Raw genomic sequence first — 24,955 nt, forward strand, 5'->3', positions numbered from 1 at the left:
AATGCTTCACAGAAGGTGAGTTTTTAAAAAAGTGTATCTTGATTGCTGTATCTGAGTTATGTCCAGAAAAGAGGGGAATATTTGAGAATGTCAGTCTATCATGCATGACTGTACAGAGAAGAATAGCTGACATTTCTACCAATCTAAGTGATCAGTTAAAGCAGAGGGTCAGTGAATTCTGCTTTTACTCCTTAGCTAGGGATGAAAGCACCAATTTAAAAGACATCGCCCAACTTCTTATTTTTATTAGAGGTATTGATAAAAACCTTGAAATTACAGAAGAACTTGCTGGCATGTGCTCCATGACAGGTCACACAACCGGAAAAGAAATCTCCAGTGAAGTGATGAAGTCCATGAATGATCAGTCGGGATTAGATTTCACAAACTTGGTGGCCATTTGTACTGATGGTGCTCCAGCTATGTGTGGAAAAAATGTTGGAGCAGTTACTCTTCTTGAAGAATTTATTGGGAGACAAATAACCAAACATCACTGCATTTACATCAGCAGGTTTTGTGTAGCAAAGTCTTAAAATCTGAGCATGTAATATCAGTGGTAGTTTCCATTGTAAACTACATCCGTTCTAGAGGACTAAAACATAGGACATTTCGAGCCTTTCTTGAAGGGGTAAACACTGAGTGCAGTCACTTGATGTACCATACGGAAGTGAGGTGGTTGAGTCGAGGAAAAGTGCTCCGTCGTTTCATTCCTTTGAAAGAGGAGGTAGCAAAATTCATAGAAAATGGGCCAATAAAATTCCCAGAGCTTGAAAATGAGTCCTGGAATCAATATCATTTTCTTTTGTGATATTACAGCACACCTGAATGATCTCAACATTCAACTTCAGGGGAAAAAATCAACTTATATTTCAAATGTGTGCAGCAGTGAAAGCCTTCAAAATGAAATTGAAACTTTTCAGAAGTCGGCTGTCAAAAGGTGAAATGTGTCACTTTCCCACTTGTGCACAGTGTATCCCTCAGCACAAACACGCTGAGTTAGGAGAAAAATACTCAAAGCACATCAATCTTTTGATTGAAGAATTTGACAGAAGACTTACTTTGTCTAAAGACGACAACGTCCAGTTGAAGCTGATTGAAGATCCCTTTTCTGTGGATCCAGAGGAAGTGCCACTAGATTTGCAGTTGGAGGTTATTGAACTTCAATGTTCGGCAGTTTACTGAAATAAGCACAGAGAAAGCAACCTGTGGGACTTCTACAAAAGTCTGGATGATGAAAAATACAAGAATCCTATTGAAATTGCACTGAAAACATTCAGCATTTTTGGAAGCACTTACATATGTGAACAAACATTTTCCAACATGAACATGAATAAAAACAAGCAATGTTCTTATCTGATAGACGACCATTTGGAAGACATTATGAAAATATCCACTTCAGATATGACCCCTGAATACAACAAGCTTGTTGCCCAAAAGAGATGTACTATCTCTCATTAAATCTGCAAGGTAATTATGAAAAGTACAAAGTTTTCTTTCAACGAAACAGGTGTTTTTCATTTTTCCATGATTCATAACAAAAAATTTAAAAATTGTTTGCTTTAATTGAAAAATTCTTAATAAAGTATCCCTCCCAATCGTCCTTTTTGGCCCACAGCAGTTTCAGCGGGGTGGCGCTGGGGAAGGAGGGTTTGTTTCCACAGTGCAGGCAGCATTGGGTGTGTGTGTGTTGTGTTTTGGGGGCGCGGGGGTGGTGTTCTGGCAGCGCTGGGATGGGGGAGTTCAGCCCTCAGCTGTTTTCTTTGGAGTAATATGGCCCTCACTGCTTTACAAGTTGTGCAGGCCTGCCCTAGAGGTTTTCATGGTGTTGAGCTCTTTTACAGATTCTCTGATGACTAACATGGGCCGAGTGCCAAGCGAAGGTATTCCCACACTCACTGCATTCATAGGGCCGCTCTCCTGTGTGGATTCTCTGATGGGTAATAAGGTTTGAGCTCCGATTGAAAGTTTTCCCACACTCGCTGCATTCATAAGGCCTCTCCCCTGTGTGGATTCTTTGATGTTCAGTAAGGCCTGATCTGTGAGTGAAGTTTTTCCCACACTCACTACATTCATAGGGCCTCTTCCCTGTGTGGATTCTCTGATGTTTAGAAAGAGTTGAGGTGTTAATGAAGCATTTTCCACACTCATGGCATTTAAAGGGCCTCTCCCCCATGTGGATTCTCTGATGATTAATAAGGCTGAATCTGTGAGTGAAATTTTTCCCACACTCACTGCATTCATAGGGCCTCTCCCCTGTGTGGATTCTCTGATGGGTAATAAGGTGTGAGCTGCGACTGAAGGTTTTCCCACACTCACTGCATCCATGTGGCCTCTCCCCTGTGTGGATTCTCTTATGGGAAATAAGATGTGAGCTGCGCTTGAAGGTTTTCCCACACTCACTGCATTCATAGGGTTTCTCCCCTGTGTGGATTCTCTGATGCTCTTTATGGGCTGAATAGTCACGTAAGTTTTTCCCACACTGAGTACATGTATTTTTGCTCTTTCCCATAAGGATTTCCTGCTGTGCTGTGGTTTCCTTGAGGTCCTTCTGAGTTCCTTCTCGTGAAATTAATTTACCCACTTTCTCCCCTGGCTGGTTTCCTTGCTCTCTTTCTGGTCTGTGCTGAATCTCACAGGAATTTCCCTGCTCATGAGTCCTGGACACGTTCCTTTTTGATCTTTGTGATAATGCTCTGTGTTTATCCACTTGCTCAACATTTTCCTGCTGAGAATTCTGCTCCTCTTTCTCACACACCATTGCATCACCTGCTGTGATAGAGACAGAAACCTCAAACAGGCATGGAAAGGAGAAGGCCAAACCGAAACAAGTGCTGGAGAGAGGTCAAATAAAAATCAGGAACTAGATTCCCCCAAACTCTTCCCCCAAATGTAGTGGTGGGATTTTATGTTGGTATTTTATATAATTTGGAATGAAGGATAAAGAATAATTATGTAGCATGTATTAAGTGTATTGGTGTATGATTTGATCATATCCTGCCAGCCACCCTTTTTGAATAACAGAAAGGAATGGCCTAATGGGCCAATGGGTAGAGATACATCAGCCAGAATGTGTGTCTGGACTGATTTCAAGGCAGTAACAGACCTTTGAGGGTCACCAATTTGTTGTAGATTTAGCATTTTAAAATAAGTAAAAGAATGCCGTAATTGTTTTCTTTTGCATTGCAATTTGATGTTCCTGTGTAAAATGTTGTGTGTAAATTAATTCTGTTTTGTGTTTGAATAAGGAATGTACATGTTAAGAGATAAGTGTGAAGGTCATCGCTGAACCAGATGTATGAGGGAGGAACTGAAGAAAGACGTAAGGGCGCCAGGAGGCTGCAACACACCCCTATTGAAATGTCAGAGGAGGGCAGACTGATGATTCTAAAGATGAGACAGGCACCTATCAGTGGGGACAAGATAGCTGTGATCTAAACCAACATGGGATAACTCCCTGAGGGACTTGATGAAAGAACAAGATAAAGGATGAGAAGGACAATTTAAGAAAACAAGCACTCATCAAACAACAATTGATTACAGCATGACGGTGCAAAATTCATTGGTCCCAATGAAGGAAAATCACTATATAAACAAGGTGCCTTGCTATGAAACGTTGGGTTCATCCTGCCAAGACTTCCCCAGAGCATCGTGTCATGACCAATGGAACCCAGCTCCTCCTACCCATGATCAACCTAGCTGGCCACTAGGTTGATCTGGACTCTGGACTGGTAACTGTAACATCGACTGGTGGGACAGTGTGTGTGGTGTGTGACTGAACACATATGCGAATTGTTATATCTTCAATAAATGCAGCATATTGCCTTTTCCCGTGAAAAAGATGCCGTATGCTTCTTATAAGCATAACAGGGTAACACCCACAAAGTAGCTAGCTAGCACATCTTGGAGGGATTGTTCAAATTAAGTGGTTCATCAAGACACACTTAGTTGACAGTGGATCATGGGAGAAGCCCATCTACACTGAGTGGACCGTCATGGACATGTGCTGTCTGGAATCTAGGTAATGGCTTCCTGCAATGACTGAGGGAAATTGGGCATGAACATGTGACTTGCCCATGTGACTCCAAACTCCATCCTGTTGCTCTAATTTTCCACAGTAAGAACCATGGGATGCCCTTCACATGGCAAAAGCTATAAAAGGCCCTGGAAACACCTCCATTTTGTCTTCAATCCTGCTTCTTACCTCTGGAAGCTCTGAGCAAAGGACTGAATGACCCATCCAAGCTGTAGATGTACTCCAGAGACTTGACTTAAGCCAACAGTTTATTCCATCACTGCTACAAGCCTGAACCAAGAACTTTGCCATTAATGTATGTAATTGATTCCCTTACCCAATTTTAACTCTCCCTTTTCATTCTTTTTATGACTAAACCTTTAGATTTTAGATACTAAAGGATTGGCACCAGCATGATTTTTGGGTAAGTTTTAAGTTGTATATTGACCTGGGAGTGGCTGGCCCTTTGGGATCAGAAGAAACTATCATTTAATGACACTGGCTGTAAAGAACCACTCATCTCTGAATCCAGCGTGTTTGGTGGTGTTATAAGAACCAGAATGCCTGAGAAAACTGCCTTTATGTTTTCTTGTTAGCCAGTGTGGTGAAACAGGAGTTTACTTTTGTGGCTGGTTTGATTTATCTTATAAAAGGACAGGAGTACTTGTGGCACCTTAGAGACTAACACATTTATTTGAGCATAAGCTTTCATGGGCTACAGCCCACATTATCGGATGCATGCTTATGCTCAAATAAATGTGTTAGTCTCTTAGGTGCCACAAGTACTCCTGTTCTTTTTGCGGATACAGACTAACACGGCTGCTACTCTGAAACTTATAAAAGAATAACCACCAGTTTTGGGTTGTGTTTGCCCCATTTCTCAGCAGTTCGTCCTGAATTTGGCATCCTCAGTTATGACCCGCTAAGGCTTGGTGACAGGGTGCCAAGGGAGGGGGCTGGATCATGGATTTACAGGGAGTTAGGTGACCCAACCTTCATACAGTCTCCCTTGGGACTGTCCTCTTTAGGGTATGTCTAAGGTGCAGCAGGGAGTCGGCCGCCTTCCAGGCTGAGTCTCACGCTAGTGCATTAAAAATGGCTGTGGAGACATTGCTTTGATGTTAGGGCTCTGCTTGGAGTTCAGACCATCCAGCCCACCTACCCCCCTCAACCCCTGGCTTTAGAACCCAAGCTACAACCCAACCAACAGCGCCTGCACCGTTATTTGTAGTGAGTCAGTAGGGACTCTGGCTGGGAGGCAGCTGCCAGATGCAGTGCAGACATACCCTTAATGGGCGACATGCTCGCTTTAGCTTTTTCCAAGGGTGAACCCTGGTTCCCCTTAGAACCATAGAGTTAAAAGGGACCACAAAGGTCATGTAGTCTAAACCCCTGCCAAGGTGCAGGATTTGCTGTGACTAAACCAGCCTCCTTTTGAAAACCTCCAGGGAATAAACTTCCACCACTGCCCTAGGCATCTGTTCCATTCTCCTACTGTTCTGCCAGTTAGAAAGTTTTTCCTGATATTTAATCTAAAACTGCTGTGCTGTAGTTTGAACCCACTGCCTCTTGTCCTGCCCTCTGTGACAAGAGAGAAGAACTGTTCTCCATCCTCTGTATGGCAGCCTGTAGCGGGGAAGACCAGCAGGGACCACAAGGCGCCTGTTGGGCTACAGAGCCAGGAAAGCCATCTCCACCCCTCCGGAAGCTGAGGGGCAGGACAGGAAGTAGAAGTACAAAAGGAGGGGGCCCTGCAGCTCAGTTGGGCTGGAGCTGCCGAGGGAGACAGACACTTATCACTGCTGCTGGAGCGGGACACTGAGGACCTGCTGGGGCAGATGCCAGAGGACTGGCCAGAGCTCCCAGGGTCACCAGCCAGTCAAGGTGCCAATGAGCTGATGGGGCTGCCACAGACACCAACCCTGGGGAAATGGAGGCCAGAGGTACCAAACCCTGGGGATTGTAGGAAGTAGCCCAGAGAAACTAGACCATCGTCTGGCTGAGTGTTGGCCTGACACTAAGTAAGGGTGTTATGAGCAGATCCCCGCTGATACAGTGGTGGATTACACTGCCACTGCTAGGGTCTGGGGCTGGGACCCAGTGGAGTCAGGTGGGCCAGGGTCCCCCTACCTCCTGCCACCCACCTTCGGCCAGGAGGCCTGTGTTGGTCGACAGTCCGCCGAGCTAGGACGTTAGACTGTTTGGTGCTCGCCCTGGGCAAAGCCCCTAATTGTTTGCTGCCCCACCCTGCCTGAGGGCCTGGGCTTGGAGACTTTGCAGTTCTGCCCTGAGACAGACCAGGAGGGACGGCCACACACGCTCTCAAAGCCTTTCGAGTATTTGACAATCGCTGTTATATCCCCCCCATTAACTCTTTTTTCCAAAGTAAACACACCCAGTTCTATCAGCCTTTGCTCACTGGTTTGCGTCCCACCCCTTTGATTATCTTTGTCACTTGCCTCTGGATTCTTTCCAGTTTCTCTACATCCTGTCTAGTCACTGGTGACAAAAACTGGACACAGGGACTCCCCGAGGCCTAACCAGTGCTGAGTAGATCACTACTATCCCCACCTGTGATTTGCATGCTATGCTTCTGTTAAAGCATTTGCTTCTTTTTACATTACCATCACATTGTTGACTTCCTGTTGAGGTTGTGATCCACCACAACTCCCAGATCCTTCTCAGCGGTACTGCTGCCATTCCAGTTATCCCCCAGTCAGTATTTGTGCATTGGGTTTTTCTTCCCGAAGTGTAGCACCTTACACTTGTCTTTGTTAAATTTCATTGGTGTCTATAGCCCAGTTTGCCAATTTATCACGATTCCTTTGAAGTTTTGCTCTAGCCTCCAAAGTGTTGACAACACCCCCAGCTTTGTGTCATCTGCAAATTTGATCAGTATGCTCTCTATTCTTACATACAGGTCGTCAATGAAGATGTTAAACAACACCAGACCCAAAACAGATCCCTGTGAAACCCCATTAGAGAAATCCCTCCAATCTGACATCATTCCAATAATAGTTACTCTTTGTTTGCAGTTGTGTAACCAATTATATATCCACTGAATGGGAGTTCCGTTGAGCCTGCATTTCTCCAGCTTACTCATGGGACTGTGTCAAAAGTCTTTTTGAAGTCCAGGTCTATTTTAGCCACCAAACCAATTACCCAATCAAAGAAGGATATCAAGCTGCTTTATCATGCTATGTTCTGGGTTTGGTCCTGCTTTGAGCAGGGGGTTGGACTAGATGACCTCCTGAGGTCCCTTCCAACCCTGAGATTCTATGATTCTTAGTAAATCCATGCTGGCTGCTACCAATTACCCCTTCATCCTCCGGGTGTTCGCAAATTTAATGTTTTATACATTGCTCTAGTAGCTTCCCTGGTATTGAGGTCAGGCTGACAAGGCTCCAGCTCCTCCTTTTTCCCCTTTGAAAAGATGGGCACTATGTTAACCCTTCTCCAGTCTTCTGGGACCTCTCCTGTCATCTGAGTTTGCAAATATTGCCAGAGGCTCTGAGATTCCATCAGCTAATTCTGGGCTGAACAGCAAGAAAGGAGGTGGGGGGCTGGTTTTGGGGATTAAGAGCTCTGTTATCAACATTTCAGCTGTTGATCTTGAGCTGATGGCTAGCCATCCACGAGGAGTCATCAGAGGGAGGCAGAGATTTCAGTTTGGACAGAAGGAGACAGGTCTGGAGTAGAGCGGTAGATCTGTGATTCATCAGCATATGGACAGTAGCTGAATTTGTGTTTGTGGGTGAGATTTCCCAGAGATAAAGTGCAGAGGAAGTGACCAAGGACCGAGCCCTGTGGAACCTCCACAGAAAAGTGGAGTGGGGGTGAAGACGATCTTCCTAAGGACACACTGAAGAAATGGTTACAGAGGTAGGAGGAGAGCCAGGAAGAAGACAAGATGTCAAGAAGAGACCATGGTCAGTGGTATTAAAGGAGGCTGACAGGTCAAGAAGAATAAGGGTGGAGCACTGGTTCTGAGCTTTGCTTAGGGAGAGGTCATTAGAGACTATGGCAAAAGCATTCTCAGTGGAGAGCCCCAACTATCTGCCTCCCTGAGACCTTCCCTTCCCACTGCCACGAGATCCTTCCTGCTCCTTGGAGCAAACACTCCCCATCCCCTTCCCACTACCCTCAGTCTTTTCCACTTCCAAGGATCCCAGATCTCCTATCCAATCCTCCCCCTCCAACAGCACCACTGCTGGGACCTCCACCCCTTTTCTCCATTCCCAGGCTCCCACTCCCCCAAACCACCACACTCCCTGTTCCCAGGAGATTCTGTCTCTGATTCCTCACCTCCTCTTCCTTCCATGGTACCCATCCCTTCCTGATTCCCTCTAGTCTTCCACATACCTATCCCTTTCCTCCCACTACACTCAGCCTTCCCTACCTTGTGGCACCCCACAAGCACTAGCTCCCCCATCATCTTCTCCACTCCCACTGCTCCCCGCTCTCCTTCCCCCATACCCCCCAAGAACTCCTGAATAGGAACCTCACACTGCTCTCACAGTCATTTGTTGGTTGAGTCAAGAGGACATGCTGTGGCCACTGCCTCTGACCTACTCATTCATCTGAGTCAGAGCCGTACCACTGTTAACTTTCAGATTAGGTGTATTGTGCGTTTTGCTTGCATTCTGAAGGAGTTCCTCTTAGATGTTTCTCCCGATTCCAAAATTTCAGGGCTGAGAGCAATATTTTAAAGTGTTTTAAAATCCACTTGCAGACTCTGGCCTCTTCTGAGCTGCAAAGTTTGTCAGCATAGCTCTGTTAGGGATTCTGTCAATTAATGGAAACCACATCCTTAATTGACAGAATTATGCTGGCAAAATTTCTCATGCGGACACAGAGTGCTGAAAAAGTCTATTAAAAAAATAAGGAAATCAAATGCCCATAACCTACATAAACACTGAGTACAGGCTGCCCAGTTGTGCTGCATGCCTTTCCACTAGGTGGGTGGTGGCTAAACTTAAACCTCTGAAAACCAGAAAAGGAAGAGTTAATATACACACCATCCCTAAAGTGCAACCTTAACTCTGCCCCAGCCCTGCAGCTGGCACTAGCCACTGGGAATGGCTCAGTAAGGCTGGTGCAAAGGTTAACAAACTAATAAAGGAAGTGGAGGTTTCTCCATTTCTTGAAGTCTTCAAGTCGCAGTGGATGCCTTTCTGGGGGAGGATTTAGTCCAACACAAGGTATTCAGCTCAGTACAGCAGTAACTGGATGAAATTCTATGACTAGTGTTATACAGGAGGTCAGACTAAATGACCTAATAGCCTTTTCTGGCCATAAAATCTATGATTCTACAATAGCTATGAAGGACTAAGAACGTGCCATTGTTTGTGTTGTGTTCAGAGATGGGAATACCAGCATTTAGCCGCATGCCTCCAGCTGTGTGCACTGGGTCAGCTGTAGCTGTAACTGGATGGTGGAGGGAGGAGTTGGAGCAGCTTGGCAGAGCTGTGACTGTGATATGAAGGGAGGTGCATGTGAACCCTGAGGGACCTAGTTTGCCCCATTTCAATGCACTCAATGGGCTGTTGCTGAAACAGGGCAGAGCCGAGGTGGCATTGTGGAGGTGGCATGAACCTTAACTCCATTTCCTCTTCTAAGAACCGAGGGGACAGGAATCCTTACCCAGCAAGGTCACATTCTCATAGTTTTCCTGCATGACGTCTCTGCAGAGGGCTCTTTGACGGGGGTCCAGCAGAGCCCACTCTTCCCTGGTGAAATACACAGCCACCTCCTCGAAGGTCACCGGCCCCTGAAAGAGCAAGAGCCCCTCACTCACAACCTGCTGCCCCACTCACAGCCCCACTATTCATGGGGGAGAGGAGCCAATTAAATGGAAGCTCTGGCAGGCTCACAGTCAGCAGAGTCTCACCCCCACCCTGCTCAGAGCAGCCAGGAGGCAAAACAGGAGGGGAGATAGAAATCCCCTCATCCCCCCCAGCAGACAGAGGGGGCACCTACAAGCCAGAGGCTGATACAGGGGATGGGGCCCCCAGCAGGCTCCAGGGTCAGCTCCCCAGTAGGAATCCCAACAGGCTTCCCATTGCCAGCAGCTGGAAGGAAGGGGAGGGGTTATCTACTCTAGGCCCCACTGGTGGGTAACCTCCCACCCCCTCCTTCGAATCTCCTAGCAGCCTCTGGTGAGTAGGTTCATGTTCTTGCACTGGGAATCTGATACATTTTCCCTGCGCTGTCCAGGGTTCCCCCACCAGCCCCGTTCTACAAATAGGGTAGTTTCCTCCCCCAAACCCCATGAGTCTGTTCCTGGAATCCAGGACTTGGGTTAAACAATTCCCAGCAAGTTTGTCACACGCCTTGTCCCCCTCCCTTTCTCCACCCTGGATATTTCCTGCACCCATCCCACCTCCACACTGAGCTCCCCCAAAGATCCCAGGCCCTCAGTATTTCCTGCCCCTCTCCCCCCAGCAGGAACCCACTAGCAACCCCGCAATAATCCCTACCTGGACTGGCTCCACTACAGCCAGTTCCCTTCCCTGTCCCGTGGGAGGCTGGGACAATCTGGAGCCAAAGGTGGGTGTTACTCTGCCGCCTGTCAGGGTGAGAAGGGTGACAGGGAAGATTTCAAAAGGAACTTTAGTTCCTGTCACATCATGATCTTCCCCGGCCCTTTCCCTGCACAAGATGTGTCTGACTCGCATGCTGGGAAAATATTCCATCACTTTATCACAGCCCAGACCCAGCCCTTCCCACCAGCACTAAACCCGCTGTGCTAGTTTTAAACCCTGAGGGCAACTCCCCCAACGGTGGGGACCAGGCGGAGGCAGGGACAGAACAAAGACTGCCCAGTGCTGGTGCAGTAAATGAAATGAAGTTTGCTGGTAATATTAAGATGGAAGCCATTGTCAATAGAGACAAATATAATCTAATAAAATAATAATTATAATATATGGAGATATACCTATCTCATAGAACTGGAAGGGACATTAAGTCCAGCCCCCTGCCTTCAGTAGCAGGACCAAATACTGATTTTGCCCCAGATTGCTAAGAGGCTCCCTCAGTGACTGAACTCACAACCCTGGGTTTAGCAGGCGAATGCTCAAACTACTGAGCAATCTCCCCTGTAACACCTGCATTTTGAACTCTCTTCCTTACTTCACTGTAAAAATCAGACAAAAGTTCGTAAGATCTTACAATAACCTCTAGCAGCAAGTTGATGAAAAGTAGGTTAAATTCTTTTCAGCCATGAAGGCCATGCACAGGTGCAAGACAACCAATGACAGAAAATTTAATTAGTCCAAACAAAAGGGGCTAATGATGTCGTTCAGGGCCAGCACTAAGCTCTATGCTTGGTGAACAAGAAAACGTGGGAACAAAGTTATCTAGGCCAAACTTGGCCTTAGGGACATGGATTTAATTAGTAAACAAAATAATAAAAAAGAAACGATGCCACCCACTTTTATTCCTTTTGGGACTTTTAAAAAAAGATTGGGGGGGGGGATAATCTGCCACCTCACCCCAACATGGCAACACTGCTACTAAACTGCTACATTTCCTTTCTGAGAGGCTTTGTTTTCATTATATTTTAACTTGTGTTCCCTCCTCTTTCCCCTCATGATGCAGGATCATTAATTTGCACTTAATGTTGACCATAGTTCTGTCCTGTTTCTCAGAAAGGCTCAAAGGGCTTGTCAGTTAAAATATGTTCCAAAGAGACACATTGCTCCCATGATTAGTGACTTTCTTAAAGTCTCTCAGTGCTTGTACGTTAAACTATTTTTCTAAAGAGACCCCTCTTTTTAAGAGCAGGATTAGTAATGAAACTTACCCTCGTTCCCACAAGCCACGGTCTCTGTGCCTTTACTCTCTGGTGCAACACCTTCAAATAATTCTGCTGAGGATGTTTCCCAGAAATTAATTATCATTGGGATGGCTAGGAATGTACGGGGGGAGGAAAAGTTAAGATTCTATCTTAAATGAATAAAATCATTCCAAGAAATATATATTAATTTAAGGCATAATGTAAGCATAAAAAAAAGTTTAGAGGAAAAAGTTAGTTAAAAGAACCAAAGAAACGTTGCATTCTTAAAAAAGTGCAGGTTATGCAAAAAAGAAATACTGAATTGCTGTTTTAACCAAATCAGATGCTAATAGATGTTCTATTTATTTAAAGTGTAAAAATCAGCTACAACCTTTGTCACAAGAGGTAAATAGTGCACTAAAATAATTATAAGTTAAAAATGTGAATACATTACCAATTTAAAGAGTCACAACAAAAAAAGTCTCTATATTTTTTTTAAAAAAAGCCAAAAAACTCTAATTGTACTAACAAACTTTCAAATAAATGTTTTAAAAAAAAGCTCAGCCTTTGTATTTTTTTTTTTTAAAGTATCAAGCAGTCACTCAAATACAGGAAAAGTTGTCAAAGACCTTAGTGGTCTTTAAAAAAAAAATGCTTTAAAATCAGACTACGCAAACTTAATTAAAAACACTATTAATATTACTGCAATTAAAACGGAAAAATAAAATTCTTAAAATTAATGTAGTCTGTAAAAATGCAATAATTAAAGAAAGTAAAGGCAAAAAAAATGAGTACTAAAAAACCTGCAAAACACTTTAAAAGCTTACGTGACATTGATGAGCTAAAACATTTAAGAGACAATCAGTTGAAAATATAGTGCTGCAAGAACAAAGTAACATCCCTTCCCATTGTTACACAGCTTCCAGGTGCTGGAGGCTGCGATCCCCTGTCGTTAACATGGTTATTGGTCTGAAATCTCCCCATGGCCAGTCAGACAGACACGTACCTGTGTCGCTCCCCAGCCCCCGTCGCAGCGTCTCTAGGGGAAGGAGAAGATGGGAGAGGTGAGAATTCAGGCCCTCGCATTCATGGAGAAATCCCCATTGCTTATTAATGGAACTGCTGTTAACTACGAGATGGTGAGAGATCAGAGGCCGGGCCGCTGCAGAGCCAGCCCCACAGGGCTGCTTCATGGGGAAGGGCGACTCGCTGAGCTGGGCTGTGAGATGAAGCCGAGGATCAGTGACATCACTAGAGTCCCCGACCCCTGCCCAGGGTGAGGGTCGCTCTAACCAGAGGAGACGCCACCCCCAGACTCCAATTCACCTTTGAATCCCAGCAGCACCTCCTGCAGCATGGCACTTTTCAGACAGAAATTGCCGAGTCTCTTCTCCAGCTCTGCAAACGACGGCTCTGGCTTCCGAAACATCCCGTCCTCCCTGCTGGGGAAAGGAGGGGTGAGAAATAGGCCTGAGCCCCAGACCCTGAGCCCAGCAACCCCCAAACTCCAGGAAACCTGGATCTGAGCTTTGTAGCCTGAGATGGTCGTTGTCATGGTGAGTCACCTCAGCCCTGTGCTCCCCAGAGAGACGGGAAGTGGGGAGACACTAGAGCAAGGAATGGAGAAATTGTTCAGGAGCTTTCTCAGGGACGCTCTGGTTCTGTGGGGGGCAGAGCCACCCCCTACGCTGGTTTACTGCAGTAACAAGCGGCACCAGCACTGGGATTATGTGGAAAGGAGGAGACACAGACCAGAGAGTGGGCAGGTCCTACATGCTGACAGTGGCCACAGACACAGCTCAGGGCTCCAGCAGGGAATGAACGTGGGCCCTTAAACACCAAAACCCTCAAGCCCTTCAGCTGAAGCAGTAACCCTGGGGTGTCCAGCTCATTTGGTAGAGAGGGCCACATTGCCCTGTCCGTTACGGCCGGTGGCCTAGGGCATCAGGTTAGGACTCTGTGTCCTACTCCATTCACAGCAGAACACCCACTGCTCTCCATGGGACACCCACGTACAAGGAACAAGGGGAGAATCTGCCCTTCGCATCGGAAATAAAATTTTAGTTCTTAGTATTTTGCTAAGTCTTTGTCTGTCACACTCAGTGTCACTCAGGAGGAAAACAGCCCCTTCCCGGACACCCTGTAGGGCCCTGCTGGTTCTTCCCTGTGTTTCCCTGCCTTTCCCACCCTCCTTTCTCCATTTCTCTCTTGCTTCCTTGTTGTTGTGTCTCTCCTCTGTTCTTCCCTCCCTACAGCAACCCCCTATTCCCACCTCACAGAGGCTTCACTCCTGCCCTCTCCCTGATCCACATGCTCAGGTGATCAGCCAGGAAATGTTGAATGTTGACATCAAAGTGTTGCTATTTCAGTTGACACCCCGATGACATTAACAGGGGACAGGAGAGTTCACGGTCTCTGAGCTACGGCTTCAGGCTGCTGGCAGCCCCAGCAAGGCAACACTGTCTCAGTTTACACTGGGGAGGTGCTGAGGGCCACCAACTCACTTTAACAAACGTGAAAGCTGAGTTTCTGCACCCTCGGACAGAATCACACGCTCCAAGGGCAGGGGGCAGCTTCCTATTCAGCACAGTTATCAAACCTAACGGCCCATGAGGGGGAGCGAAATGGAGCCCAGAACTTACCTGCCCCCAATGCTTCCAGCACCCTAAAGAGGGAGGGAAAGAGGAGGCCGTCAGTGGGGGTGTTCCTGGGTGGGGAGGCCTCCTGCTCTGCAGGGGTCACCACTGAGGCCTTGGGCAGTAGGGGAATTTCAGGTTTACATTCCCAGAGCAGCTGCTGCCCCCCGCCCCCCAGGGACTTTCCCCTACGCAGCCCCAGCAATCCCTGCGGGCAGGTCGCCACTGCGGAAATCTTCTCCCCGGGCACTTTACAGGCAGAAGATATTTCTCTGCATTGGGAATCAAATTCCCCTCAGTGCTGAGAGACCCAGAAGGCCCCTGGCCCCACTAAACCCATTAACCTGCAGTGAGAGGGGCCTTGGGCCTGGCTCGGGACCTCAGCATGGTGGGGGAGGGGATTTCACCCTCCAAGTGCAAATAGAGAGAGTCATTTCCAGAAGAGAAGGTCTTGGGGCTGCAGCATCCAGGACTCCCAGGACCCATCCATGGCATTGACACAGACTCACTGTGTGACCTTGGGCAGGGCTCTGCCCCTCCCTCTGCCTCACTTTCCCCATTTGTCCCAGAGGGATAATGCCCCTGATGCCACTCTGTAAAGTGCTTTGGGGTCCAGAGCTCAGAAACACCTATAGAAACGCTGCGTATGATCCTTGCAATGACAGCCTGACCTGCAGGGGTTGGCTCAGCGGCTGCTGCCCCTTCTCTCCTCCCCTCTCGCTGGGCAGGGAAATCTCCCAGGACAGGCTGCAGACGCCCTCATCCCTTCTCTGGACAATGGCTCTCTCTAGCTCTTCCAGCCGGGCCAGCAGACGCTGCTCCTGCTCCTCCAGAAACCCTCGCAGCTCCTTCCACTCCCAGACGATCTTCTGCCTCTCGGCTTCCGTCTGTTTCTGCAACAGGGAGAGGGCGGCTCAGTAACAGGGGAACACAGAACATAAGAACAGCCAGACTGGGTCAGACCAAAGGTCCATCTAGCCCAGTACCCTGTCTTCTGACAGTGGCCAATGCCAGGTGCCCCAGAGGGAATGAACAGAACAGGGAATCATCAAGTGATCCATCCCCTGCCACCCATTCCCAGCTTCTGGCAAAGAGAGGCTAGGAACACCATCCCTGCCCATCCTGGCTAACAGCCACTAATGGACCTATCCTCCATGAACTTATCTAGTTCTTTTTTGAACCCTGGTAGCATCTTGGCCTTCACAACATCCTCTGGCAAGGAGTTCCACAGGTTGACTGTCCATTGTGTGAAGAAATACTTCCTTTTGTTTGTTTTAAATCTGCTGCCTATTACTTTCATTGGGTGACCCTGAGTTCTTTTATTATGAGGAGTAAATAACATTTCCTTATTTACTTTCACCAGACAAGTCATGATTTTATAGACCTCTCTCATATCTCCCCTTAGTCGTCTCTTTTCCAAGCTGAACAGTCTCAGGCTTTGTCTACACTGGCACGTCTCTCCTGCCGACAAACAGCAGCTACACTGCGCGCCTATTAGCAGCACGGCTGTAGCGGCACAGCCGTGTCGCTAAAAACTGCGGCGTGTAGCCATAGCCTCAGTCTTATTAATCTCTCCTCATATAGAAGTTGTTCCGCACCCTTCATCATTTTGTTGGCCTTCTCTGGGCCTTTTCCAATTCCAATGTATTTTTTTTTAGATCAGGCGACCAGATCTGCAGGCAGTATTCAAGATGTGGATGTACCATGGATTTATATAGCGGCAATATGATATTTTCTGTTTTATTGTCTCTCTCTTTCCTAATGATTCCCAACATTCTGTTAGCTTTTTTGACAGCTGCTGCACATTGAGTGGATGTTTCCAGAGAACTATTCACAGTGACTCCAAAATAGGTAATAGGTAATAACTGGAGATATACCAATCTCCTAGAACTGGAAGGGACCTTGAAAGGTCATTGAGTCCAGCCCCCTGCCTTCATTAGCAGGACCAATTTTTGCCCCAGATCCCTAAGTGGCCTCCTCAAGGATTGGGCTCACAACCCTGGGTTTAGCAGGCCAATGCTCAAACCACTGAGCTATCCGTCCCCCCTCTTTCTTGAGTGGTAACAGCTAATTTAGACTCCATCATTTTATGTGTATTTGATATTATCTTTTCCAATGTACATTATTTTGCATTTATCAACACTGAAATTCATCTGCTCGGTAATTGGGGAAAAACATAAATGTGCCTTGGGGCGGGTGGCAGAGTTATTTACCAGAACACAAGATCTCTTGCGGTGAGTGATGGGAAGTTAATTTATCCCAGGAAGGGAGGTGGGATCAGGGCCGGGGTGAGCTGTACATCACCAACAGGAGGGACACTTCTTCCCAAAACCTCATCAACTTGCACTGAGCCAAATCCTCCATCTCTGCAGCCCACATTTCATCTCCTTCCTCCCCATCCCCCCCAGGAGCTAGAAAGGATCCCTGGTCACTGTGACATCCAGACAGCCCGTGGGCAGGGACTCTGGACTAACACGCACTGACCCTCTCCTGCCCAGCAGCCTCCTGCATCCTAAAGGCATCATGTTACCCCCGTGTCTGATGCTGCCCTCTCCCTGGGCTCCAGTGGGGATGGGTCCCTGGCTGAGGCGCGCGGGCAGGGTGGGCCCTGCATTCACCAGGTCATTCTTATGCCAGGCAAACCTAAGAGGGGCTCTGGGCACCTACCAGCAACTCCTCACTTTGCTGCTCCTCCTCCTCGGCTTTGGCTGCTTCTCTCTCTTTTCCCAGAGGGGCCAGATGCTTTTGTGGTACCTCCTGGGAGAAGCAGGGGAGGGAGGGTTAGAAACTGCTGCAAATGGCCTCCCAGCTGCCAGATTTCAGGGCCCGTCCTGCCCTACAGACGCCTGTGCAGAGTCGCTGGGACTCAGACTGAGAGGAGCTGGTGAAATGGGGAGCAGCTTTTCCAGAGGAAACGCAGGGCCCCAGGCTGCAGTGACAGGGGTGCAGCCCAACCCCCAGCTCCCCGGGGCTTCACCCACATCCCAAGCAGCCAACTTCAGACAGTCCCCCACTTTCCCCAGCTCCAGCCCCCAAAGCTCCCGCAGGGCCAGATCTGAACATGGAGCGCCCCCAAACGTCCCCAATCCCCAGCCCTGACCCTCCCCAAACTCCCATCAGCCCCACCCCCCAGCCGCTCTCCCCCCCGCCCGGCTCTGACACCCTAGACCCCGCCCCTCGGCTCCCCTCGCTCCCGGGCCCAGCCTGGGCTCCGAGCTCTGCAGCCGAGCCGCGCTCCGGGCCCCTCCTGCAGCTCCCGGGCTCCGTCGCCCCGGCCCCGCAGCAGGGGCTGCTCCGCCCCGCGCGGGACACTCGCCCCCCGCAGCCCCGCTCCGGCCGCGGGAAGCTCGGGGATCCCCCGGGGCAGGGGTCGAACCAGGCAGCCGGGCCCGGCCCCTCCCGGCAGGAGCGTGTCCGCCCCACGCGTGTCCCCGCCCCGCGCTGCCCCCGGCCCCACCGCGCTGCCCCGCGGGCTGCAGGGCTGGAGCAGCCTCCGCGCTGCGATCCCAGCCCCGGCCATGGCCCCGCTGCCGCACACAGGGGCGGGGGCTGGGCCGGCGGGGGGGGCAGGAAGCGGCGGGTCCTCCCCGGGCCTGGCCCCGCCCCCGGACTCCTCGCAGGGGGGTTGGGACACGCTGGGAAGTGGGGACCCGCCTCAGCCCGGAGGGGGGCAGGAGAGGGGCTGGGTCTCCCCAGGAGAAAAGCTGGGGCTGGGGCTGCTGAACCATCAGACTAAGGAGCCCCCGGCGGCGAAGGCAGCGAGCACGTGTCAGTTCAGCGCTGGAGATGGGCCCCAGCACGTGTCAATCACCGGCCTCTAAAGCGTCTAAATCCTATGGGCACAAGTCTGTAGTGCACAGCTTGGGAGTTGCACTGTGAATACACCCTGCAGGAAGCTTCCTCCTGCTATAGCAGAGTGGTGCAGCGGAAGCGTGCTGGGCGCATAACCCAGAGGTCAATGGATTGAAACCATCCTCTGCTAATTTGGGTTTTATTACAGCCCTGGAAATAATCCAGCTGCCTGCATGTGTTCTGCAGAGAAAACAAGAACAAATTCTCTCTCTGTTTCACTCTTCCACGTGATTAAAGGAAGGAATAAAGCCCCAGCAGAGCCCTGCCCCACAGAGTTCCCTCCTGGAAGGTGAGAGATGGGTAGTGACTAGGGCTCCAGCTCAGGGGGGCCAGGTTTATGTAACTTTTGGTGATGCCCAGAACGGGTCCAAGTCCTGCCCCTTCCCCTCCCCCACACCTCTGCCTAAGGTTCTGGGAGGGAGTTTGGGTACATGAGGTGCAGATTCAGGGATGGGCAGGGGAGATGGGGGGAGGCTCTGGGAGGGAGTTTCCCTGCAGGAGGGGGTGCAAGCTCTGGGAGGGAGTTTGGGTGCATGAGGTGCAGGTTTTGGGCTGCAGCAGGGGGCTGGGATGCAGAGGATGCAGGGGGCAGACCCTGGGAGGGAATTTGGGTGTGGGCTCTGGGCTGGGGCAGGGGGTTGAGGTGCAGGGGGGGGCAGTGGCAGACTCAGGGAGGGAGTTTGGGTGCATGCAGGGTGCTGGATCTGGGCTGGGGCAGAGTGTTGGGGTGTGGCACCTATCTGAGGCAGCTCCTGAAAGTGATCCACAGCAACTTCTACATGGAGGAGAGTGAGGGTGGGCAGGAATCCACTTTAGCCCCACTGTGCTGCTGGTAGTAGTGGCAGGAGCCCCCAGGGCCAGCTGATCTGATTTTCTGATAGGGAAGCCACAAGAGTGGTCATGCACCCCACATGAGCAGTTCTGGGGAGCCTTTTTGGGGCTCCTGGAGTTGGCGGTAGAGAGGTGCAGCCTCACCATGAAGTCTGTTTCCCTGGAGGAGAGAGGGGGCTCCAGGGTGATATCCCATCTCTGTGCATCCAGGAGCCTGTGCTCCCCTCTACCATGCGGGAGCCTCCACATTTATTTATTGGCCAATAAAATCTGCAGAATTTTAAAATATTGTGCACAGAATTTTTATTTTTTTTGTGCAGAATCTCCTCAGGAGTGAAACCGACTCAGGGAACCTCCTTGGATTGTCACTGCTTCGTTAACTACTCAGCCACCACACCAATGCACAGAGAGAGTGCCAAGCCCTACTGCTGTGTGGGGGCTGGGGGGTGGGGTCGGTTCATACACATTCAGACTGTTCGCTCCCCCAGCTACAAACCGCTGCTGATTTCCCATTTAGGACATTAGCCGTTACTGACAAGGTTTGTCCATGTTCTTTTCTTTATCTCTTGCTGCTAGTTAGAAGGATCAGTATTGATTTAAAAAAAAAAATACACAACCCCCTAAACCTGCTTTTAGCAATCAGAATAATTTAGTGTCACCTTATTTTTGCCTGCCCCAGTACAAAAGAAGAGGCTTTGTGGGTTTCTTGACTCAGAGGATGAAAATGAACGTGTGTCGGTCCGCACTGCTGTGAATCATTGTCGAGCGGAACCCATTGTTGGCATTGGTAGTGTAGACACAGGCTCAGACTCGGTGCTGGCGAGGGGAAGTATTGCCTCTAGAGACACCCAGGGGGTGGGGTGGGATTGTCCCAGATTACTGGGTGGGGGCTCGAGCGGGTTCTGTGTTGTGTTGTTAAAAAGGATCCCCAAGATATTGAACCCTGGGCCATGTTGCTGCCGACTCCAACTGGCAGAAGGGTCACAGAAAGAAGCAGGGCGAGGGGAGAAGCACCAGTGAATTTATGCAATTATTCTGTGAGGCAGAGGCCTGGCACGAAGGAACTACCTGTGCAAGCACCCTTGGCAGGGAGGGGGATCTGTGATGTCCTCGGCACTGGAGATACAGCCCAGGGATGGGGCAGTAAATGGAGCAGGGAAGATTTGTGAGTTGGGAACCCCTCTCCCTGGGTATTTCCCCTGCAGGCCTGTTTCAGTGTCTCCCTTTGCTCTTTCCCTGTGTAACCCAGTGGTGCTCAAACTTTTGGAACTGGTGACCCCTTGCACAAAGCAAGGTGCCGAGTGCGACCCCCCCCCCGATCAATTCAAAACACATTTTTTCATATTTAACATTATTTTAAATGCTTAATTTATAACCCAATTCTTTAAAATGAGTTTAACTTTTCTCACCACTTTTCAATTAAGCCTAAAACACACTTTGATTGAATTATTGTTATAAGCAGAAAAGGGAATTTAAAATAGTTACTGTTTAATACTGGGGGTGTGAAGACATTTGTCAATATCACTTTTCACAGCAGACTTTGCTCCATTGCCACCCTCACTTCGGCTGCCTGCAGAGCTGGGCGGTTTGCGACCCCTACATAACAACCCCCACCACACACACACGAGCGGCTGTAAGCCCCAGTCTGAGAACTCCTCGGCTGCCCCTTCCCCCTCTGGCTGGGACACTTGACCCCTGTCCCGTTCCTTGGGGGCATGTGCTCTCCTGGAGCTGGATTGGCTGCTCCTGAGGGGAGCCAGAGCCGGAGTGGGAGTGGGAGTTGTCAGTGGGGCCAGCAGCGCTGGGAGCCACAGACACAGGGGGGCAGAGATGGGCTGAGGAGGGGCCGCTTGTGGAGAGTCACTTCCCTGCCCGCCCCCTGCGCTCCCCCCTCTACTCCCCCCATCCCCTGGGGCCTGCCTTAATTCAGACAGTCCCTTTCCCATCATATCCCCAGCACATCAGTGATTGCGATAGCAGGGGGCAGGTTTTCTCTGGGGCACTGAGCTTTGCCAGGGGTTGGTGGCTCCTTTCTTTCCTCACCCTGAAGTAAACTCAGCTTTTTATTCCATCCTTGATGTTTCACGGAATAACAACAGCAGCATGAAGAAAGTGGTAAGGCGGGTTTCAGGGGAGAGGCAGAGAGGTGTGGGTGGTGGGCAGAGCCGGTCTCAGGGGAGGGGCAGAGAGGTGCGGGTGGCAGGCAGGATGGGTGTCACGGGAGGGGCAGAGAGGTGCGAGTGGTGGGCAGATCTTGGGGCAGAGGGTTTTGAGGCACAAGCAACAGGCAAGGAGGCCTCAGGGGAGGAGAGGAGCGAGCAAGAGGCAGACTAGCTCCTAGGGAGCTTCCAGCACTCATGCCCAGCCTCCCCACAATGGCCCATGACTCTTGAGTCATGGGCCACCTATTCTCTGGGTCTTCACTAACCAAGCCCCTCCCCAAGCTATGTTGATGGGTGAAGCCCTCCTGTTCACACAGGGCTATCTACACTGGGGTTAGGTTGATATAACTGCATTGCTTGGGAGGGGGTGTAAATTTTTTGCACCCCTAAGTAATATAGTTACACCGACCTAATTTTGCAGCATAGACCTGTGCAAAGAATCACACACACACCTTGGGAGCAAAACTTCACCTGCTCCTCTGCTTTACAGACGCCAAACACAAGCAAAGCTTGTCAGGCCCCTGTGGGGGTTGGCAGACAGGCAGGTGTGGGCAGACATGATGCTTTCAGTAACAGCAGGCACCATGACTTAGGTGGTTAAAGCACCTGTTTAGTAAACTGGAGATCCTGGGTTCAACTCCCAGTGGTGCCTTGGGGAGTGGCTTTTTGGGGCACCTGGCATTGGCTACTGTCAGAAAACAAGATTCAGAACTAGATGGACCAATGGTCTATCCCAGTATGGCTATTCCTATGGTTTAAATTACACTTGCAGGCACTGACAATAGAGTTACTGAAAGTTTGGGTGTTAAGAGCTGATAGGTCAGTGTTCCAGCCCATCGCAGATGACCCCCTCCCTCTGGGACAGGGGCAGGTCTGAGCTCTCACACCAAATGCTTCATTGTGGCTGCCAGAATCTGTGGGCAGGTCACCTAGTTTATGCTGAGGGTTGAGACCTACTTTGTGCCCAGTGTCTGAGAATGAAAATCCTAAACCACCCTTTGAAATAACAAAAGCAGCAGGACGTGTTATTGTCCCTGCCCCAAAAGCAGACAGACCAATGGAGAAATGCCATTGAGTCCAGGGTAATACCTCACTGCAGTTTTACCATTTCCACTCGCTAAACTCCCTCCCAACCTTCTGGGCTCCTAGAGCAGGGGACTGAGCCTGAGCTGAGACACGTTCACTGCAACTTTATCCAGACCAAGCTGCATGATCCTGATTAATATGACACGGGCCAACCATGGGTATTTCATTGCACTGGAGACGTAGCCTAAAGTTATGTCTGCACTTTGATTAACACACCCAGGGCACCTGTCCCAAAGCCCGGGTCAGCTGACTCAGGCTTATGGGGCTAGGGCTGCAAGACTAAAATTACAGGGCAGACATATGGGCTTGAGCCCAACCTCTGAGACCCCACGAGGGGTGAGGGTTTCTGAACCCAGGCTTCAATGTGAACACAAATATCTGCACCGCAGTTTTTAGCCCCTCAGTTTACATCCAGGAGCCCAAGTCAGATGACCCAGGCCAGCCCTGCTGCCATCTTTATCCCAGGAGAGATGGTCTCTAAGGGTAAGTCTCCATTGAAATGTAAGCCCAGGTGTGACACGCTGTGCTCAAAGCAGCACCTGGAAGCCCCATATTCACCACTCTCATATAATGATGACATGGTTTGGTACAAAGTCTGCCTGGCGAGGTATCATTTCAAAAGTCTTGATCTGTTGCACATTAATATCATGTTGGATTGTGTGTGCTCGCATTGGTTGGGAAGTTACGAAGTTTTGCTCTGTGTGCGTTACTGAGATATGTTATGAGGTTGGGAAATGCCCACCACCAGCTTTATCTGTAACTCTAGCGAATATGTCTGGTCGTGGTAAGGGAGGCAAGGGTCTCGGAAAAGGAGGCGCTAAGCACCATAGAAAGGTGTTGAGGGATAACATCCAGGGCATTACGAAACCCGCTATTCGCCATTTGGCTCATCATGGGGGAGTGAAGCGTATTTCAGGTCTCATTTACAAGGAGACTCGTGGGGTGCTGAAGGTGTTTCTGTAGAACGTGATCCGAGATGCTGTTACTTACACCGAACATGCGAAGCAGAAGACTGTGACTGCTATGGACGTTGTTTATGCCTTAAAGCGCCAGGGTCGTACTCTGTACGGATTTGGAGGCTAACCTGTACCAGTAATTTGCTTCGAAAACACCAGCCTTTCAGGTGTGACAATGGAGGAGCCAGACTCGCTGCTGGCCCATTAAAGGGATCCACACTCCCAAGGATTATCCCAGGAAACGTGTACAATTCAGACTTCTCCGAGATAGCACAGCAGCAATGAACACTGCTTGACTCCCATCGTAGCAAAGGTACTTCCTAGCAAGTTGGAAGAAACTGTGAAAGCGGGGTAGAGACATTATGAATTGGCCTCTCTCCCCCACAACTCAATACCTGTAAACACATCTGGAGGACAAACACTGAACTGAGATCAATCAGAAGAGAATAATAATAATAATACATTCAAATCAAAGTCCCGAAACAGACCAGTATGGGTTTTTCAGCAGAAAATTTTCACTTTGGGGGATTTTGTTTTCTCAGTCAGACCTTGCCAAGGGAAGCAGGGAGAAAATGTTTGAGTTGCCTCCTTCAGAACAGCTTGGCCTAGATACTAGCTCTGGTTCATGGTTGTGGCCTTGCTCAGGATGGGGGTATTTTAATAATTTGACCAGGTCCCAGGGTGTTTGGGGGAGATTATTAGGATGTTACCTTTTGGGATAAAAACTAAGAAATACGAGACTAGAGAAATGTTTTTTTAGAAATCTGGGATTTAGACATTTAATTTAACGCAAGGGGGGGTGTTTCTGAGTAGGTTTTTGTCATTGTACCAAAGGGGGAGATGGTTGTCTATAAAGGAGGGGTGAAGAGCTGGGGGAAAGACTTCAGGAACAGACTCTGTTTGCATAGATACACCTACTCTGCCTAGGTATGCAGCATGATGGGGGCCGCTTCCCCAAAATGACCAGTTTTGGCTGTGGTGGGTTACAAATCACTTTAGGATTGAGTGGAATGAAATGTTATTCTCCTTCCTGTACGAGTGAAGGGCAGCAGAACATACCCAGTCGGTCCTGATGGAGGGGTGAGTGGGTGGGTGAGGAATAGCTTTTATTGGACTGTATAGAAGTGACTGAAGACATCACCCTAAACCAATGGTCCCCAAACTTTTCACACTGTGCGCTCTTATCAATGGCTGAGGCCCCCCGGAAGCTGTGGTCGATAACCAGGGCTGGGAGTGGGGCTGTGGCTTGCTGGGGAGAGGGGTGCAGACACAGGTAAGGGGGTTGCAGCTGGGCCAGGGGCTCAGGCTGAGGATAGGGTGGGCGAAGAGCTGGGACACAGTGGGGCTGAGTGGTGCTCCCTCTCTGCCCTCCATGGGGGCTGGCTCAACCCTGAGGTGCCCCCATGAACATTCCTCTGTGTCCCCCTAGGAGGCATGCCTCACATTTTGGGAATCACTGCCCTAAACTGACCCCTAGTCACTAAGCAGGAACTAGTGATGCCAAAGCCCAGGGACAGGGAGCGTTGCCAGAGTGGAGCCTGCAGGTCACATGCTGAGGGGCTGACACAGGCTCAGTGCTCTGGAACAGCTCTGAACCCAACCCAAGCAGAGTCCCATCACTGTGACACCGCACAGGGGATGCTGCC

General features: G+C 49.4%; 1 protein-coding gene, 1 long non-coding RNA gene, 1 other non-coding gene and 1 pseudogene across 3 annotated transcripts; 2 read left to right on the forward strand and 2 right to left on the reverse strand.

Moving 5' to 3' along the window:
• Positions 1-229: 229 nt before the first annotated feature.
• On the reverse strand, positions 230-2,005 carry LOC123356377. Its single transcript, XR_006575346.1, has 2 exons — positions 1,056-2,005; positions 230-417 (listed from the first exon to the last, which is right to left on the reverse strand). It is a non-coding gene; the product is annotated as an uncharacterized LOC123356377 (long non-coding RNA).
• A 7,383-nt stretch (positions 2,006-9,388) lies between these two features.
• Positions 9,389-17,138, reverse strand: LOC123349438 (zinc finger protein 205-like). Its single transcript, XM_044987563.1, has 9 exons — positions 17,090-17,138; positions 15,094-15,315; positions 14,429-14,451; positions 13,113-13,228; positions 12,793-12,825; positions 11,814-11,918; positions 10,489-10,577; positions 9,690-9,779; positions 9,389-9,481 (listed from the first exon to the last, which is right to left on the reverse strand). Exons 4-9 carry the CDS (start codon positions 13,213-13,215, stop codon positions 9,389-9,391), a joined length of 513 nt encoding a protein of 170 aa, XP_044843498.1. The 5' UTR covers positions 13,216-13,228; positions 14,429-14,451; positions 15,094-15,315; positions 17,090-17,138.
• Positions 17,139-21,845: 4,707 nt separating this feature from the next.
• Positions 21,846-21,919, forward strand: TRNAT-AGU. The gene has a single exon. It is a non-coding gene; the product is annotated as a tRNA-Thr (tRNA).
• A 1,202-nt stretch (positions 21,920-23,121) lies between these two features.
• Positions 23,122-23,568, forward strand: LOC123356352 (annotated as a pseudogene).
• The last annotated feature ends 1,387 nt before the right edge of the window (positions 23,569-24,955 follow it).

The sequence above is a fragment of the Mauremys mutica genome, chromosome 1, assembly GCF_020497125.1.
Source record: "Mauremys mutica isolate MM-2020 ecotype Southern chromosome 1, ASM2049712v1, whole genome shotgun sequence".
Taxonomy (NCBI): Eukaryota; Metazoa; Chordata; order Testudines; family Geoemydidae; genus Mauremys; species Mauremys mutica.

Excerpts from the sequence above, each read along its gene's own strand:
- LOC123349438 (XM_044987563.1), bottom strand. The coding sequence starts at position 13,215 with ATGTTTCGGAAGCCAGAGCCGTCGTTTGCAGAGCTGGAGAAGAGACTC. Across the intron at positions 12,826-13,112 it reads GGTGCTGCTGGGATTCAAAG|AGACGCTGCGACGGGGGCTG; the intron begins GTGAATTGGAGT and ends TCCTTCCCCTAG. Across the intron at positions 9,482-9,689 it reads AAAGAGCCCTCTGCAGAGAC|TCACAGCTCTGCCAAGCTGC; the intron begins GTCATGCAGGAA and ends TTCATATCACAG.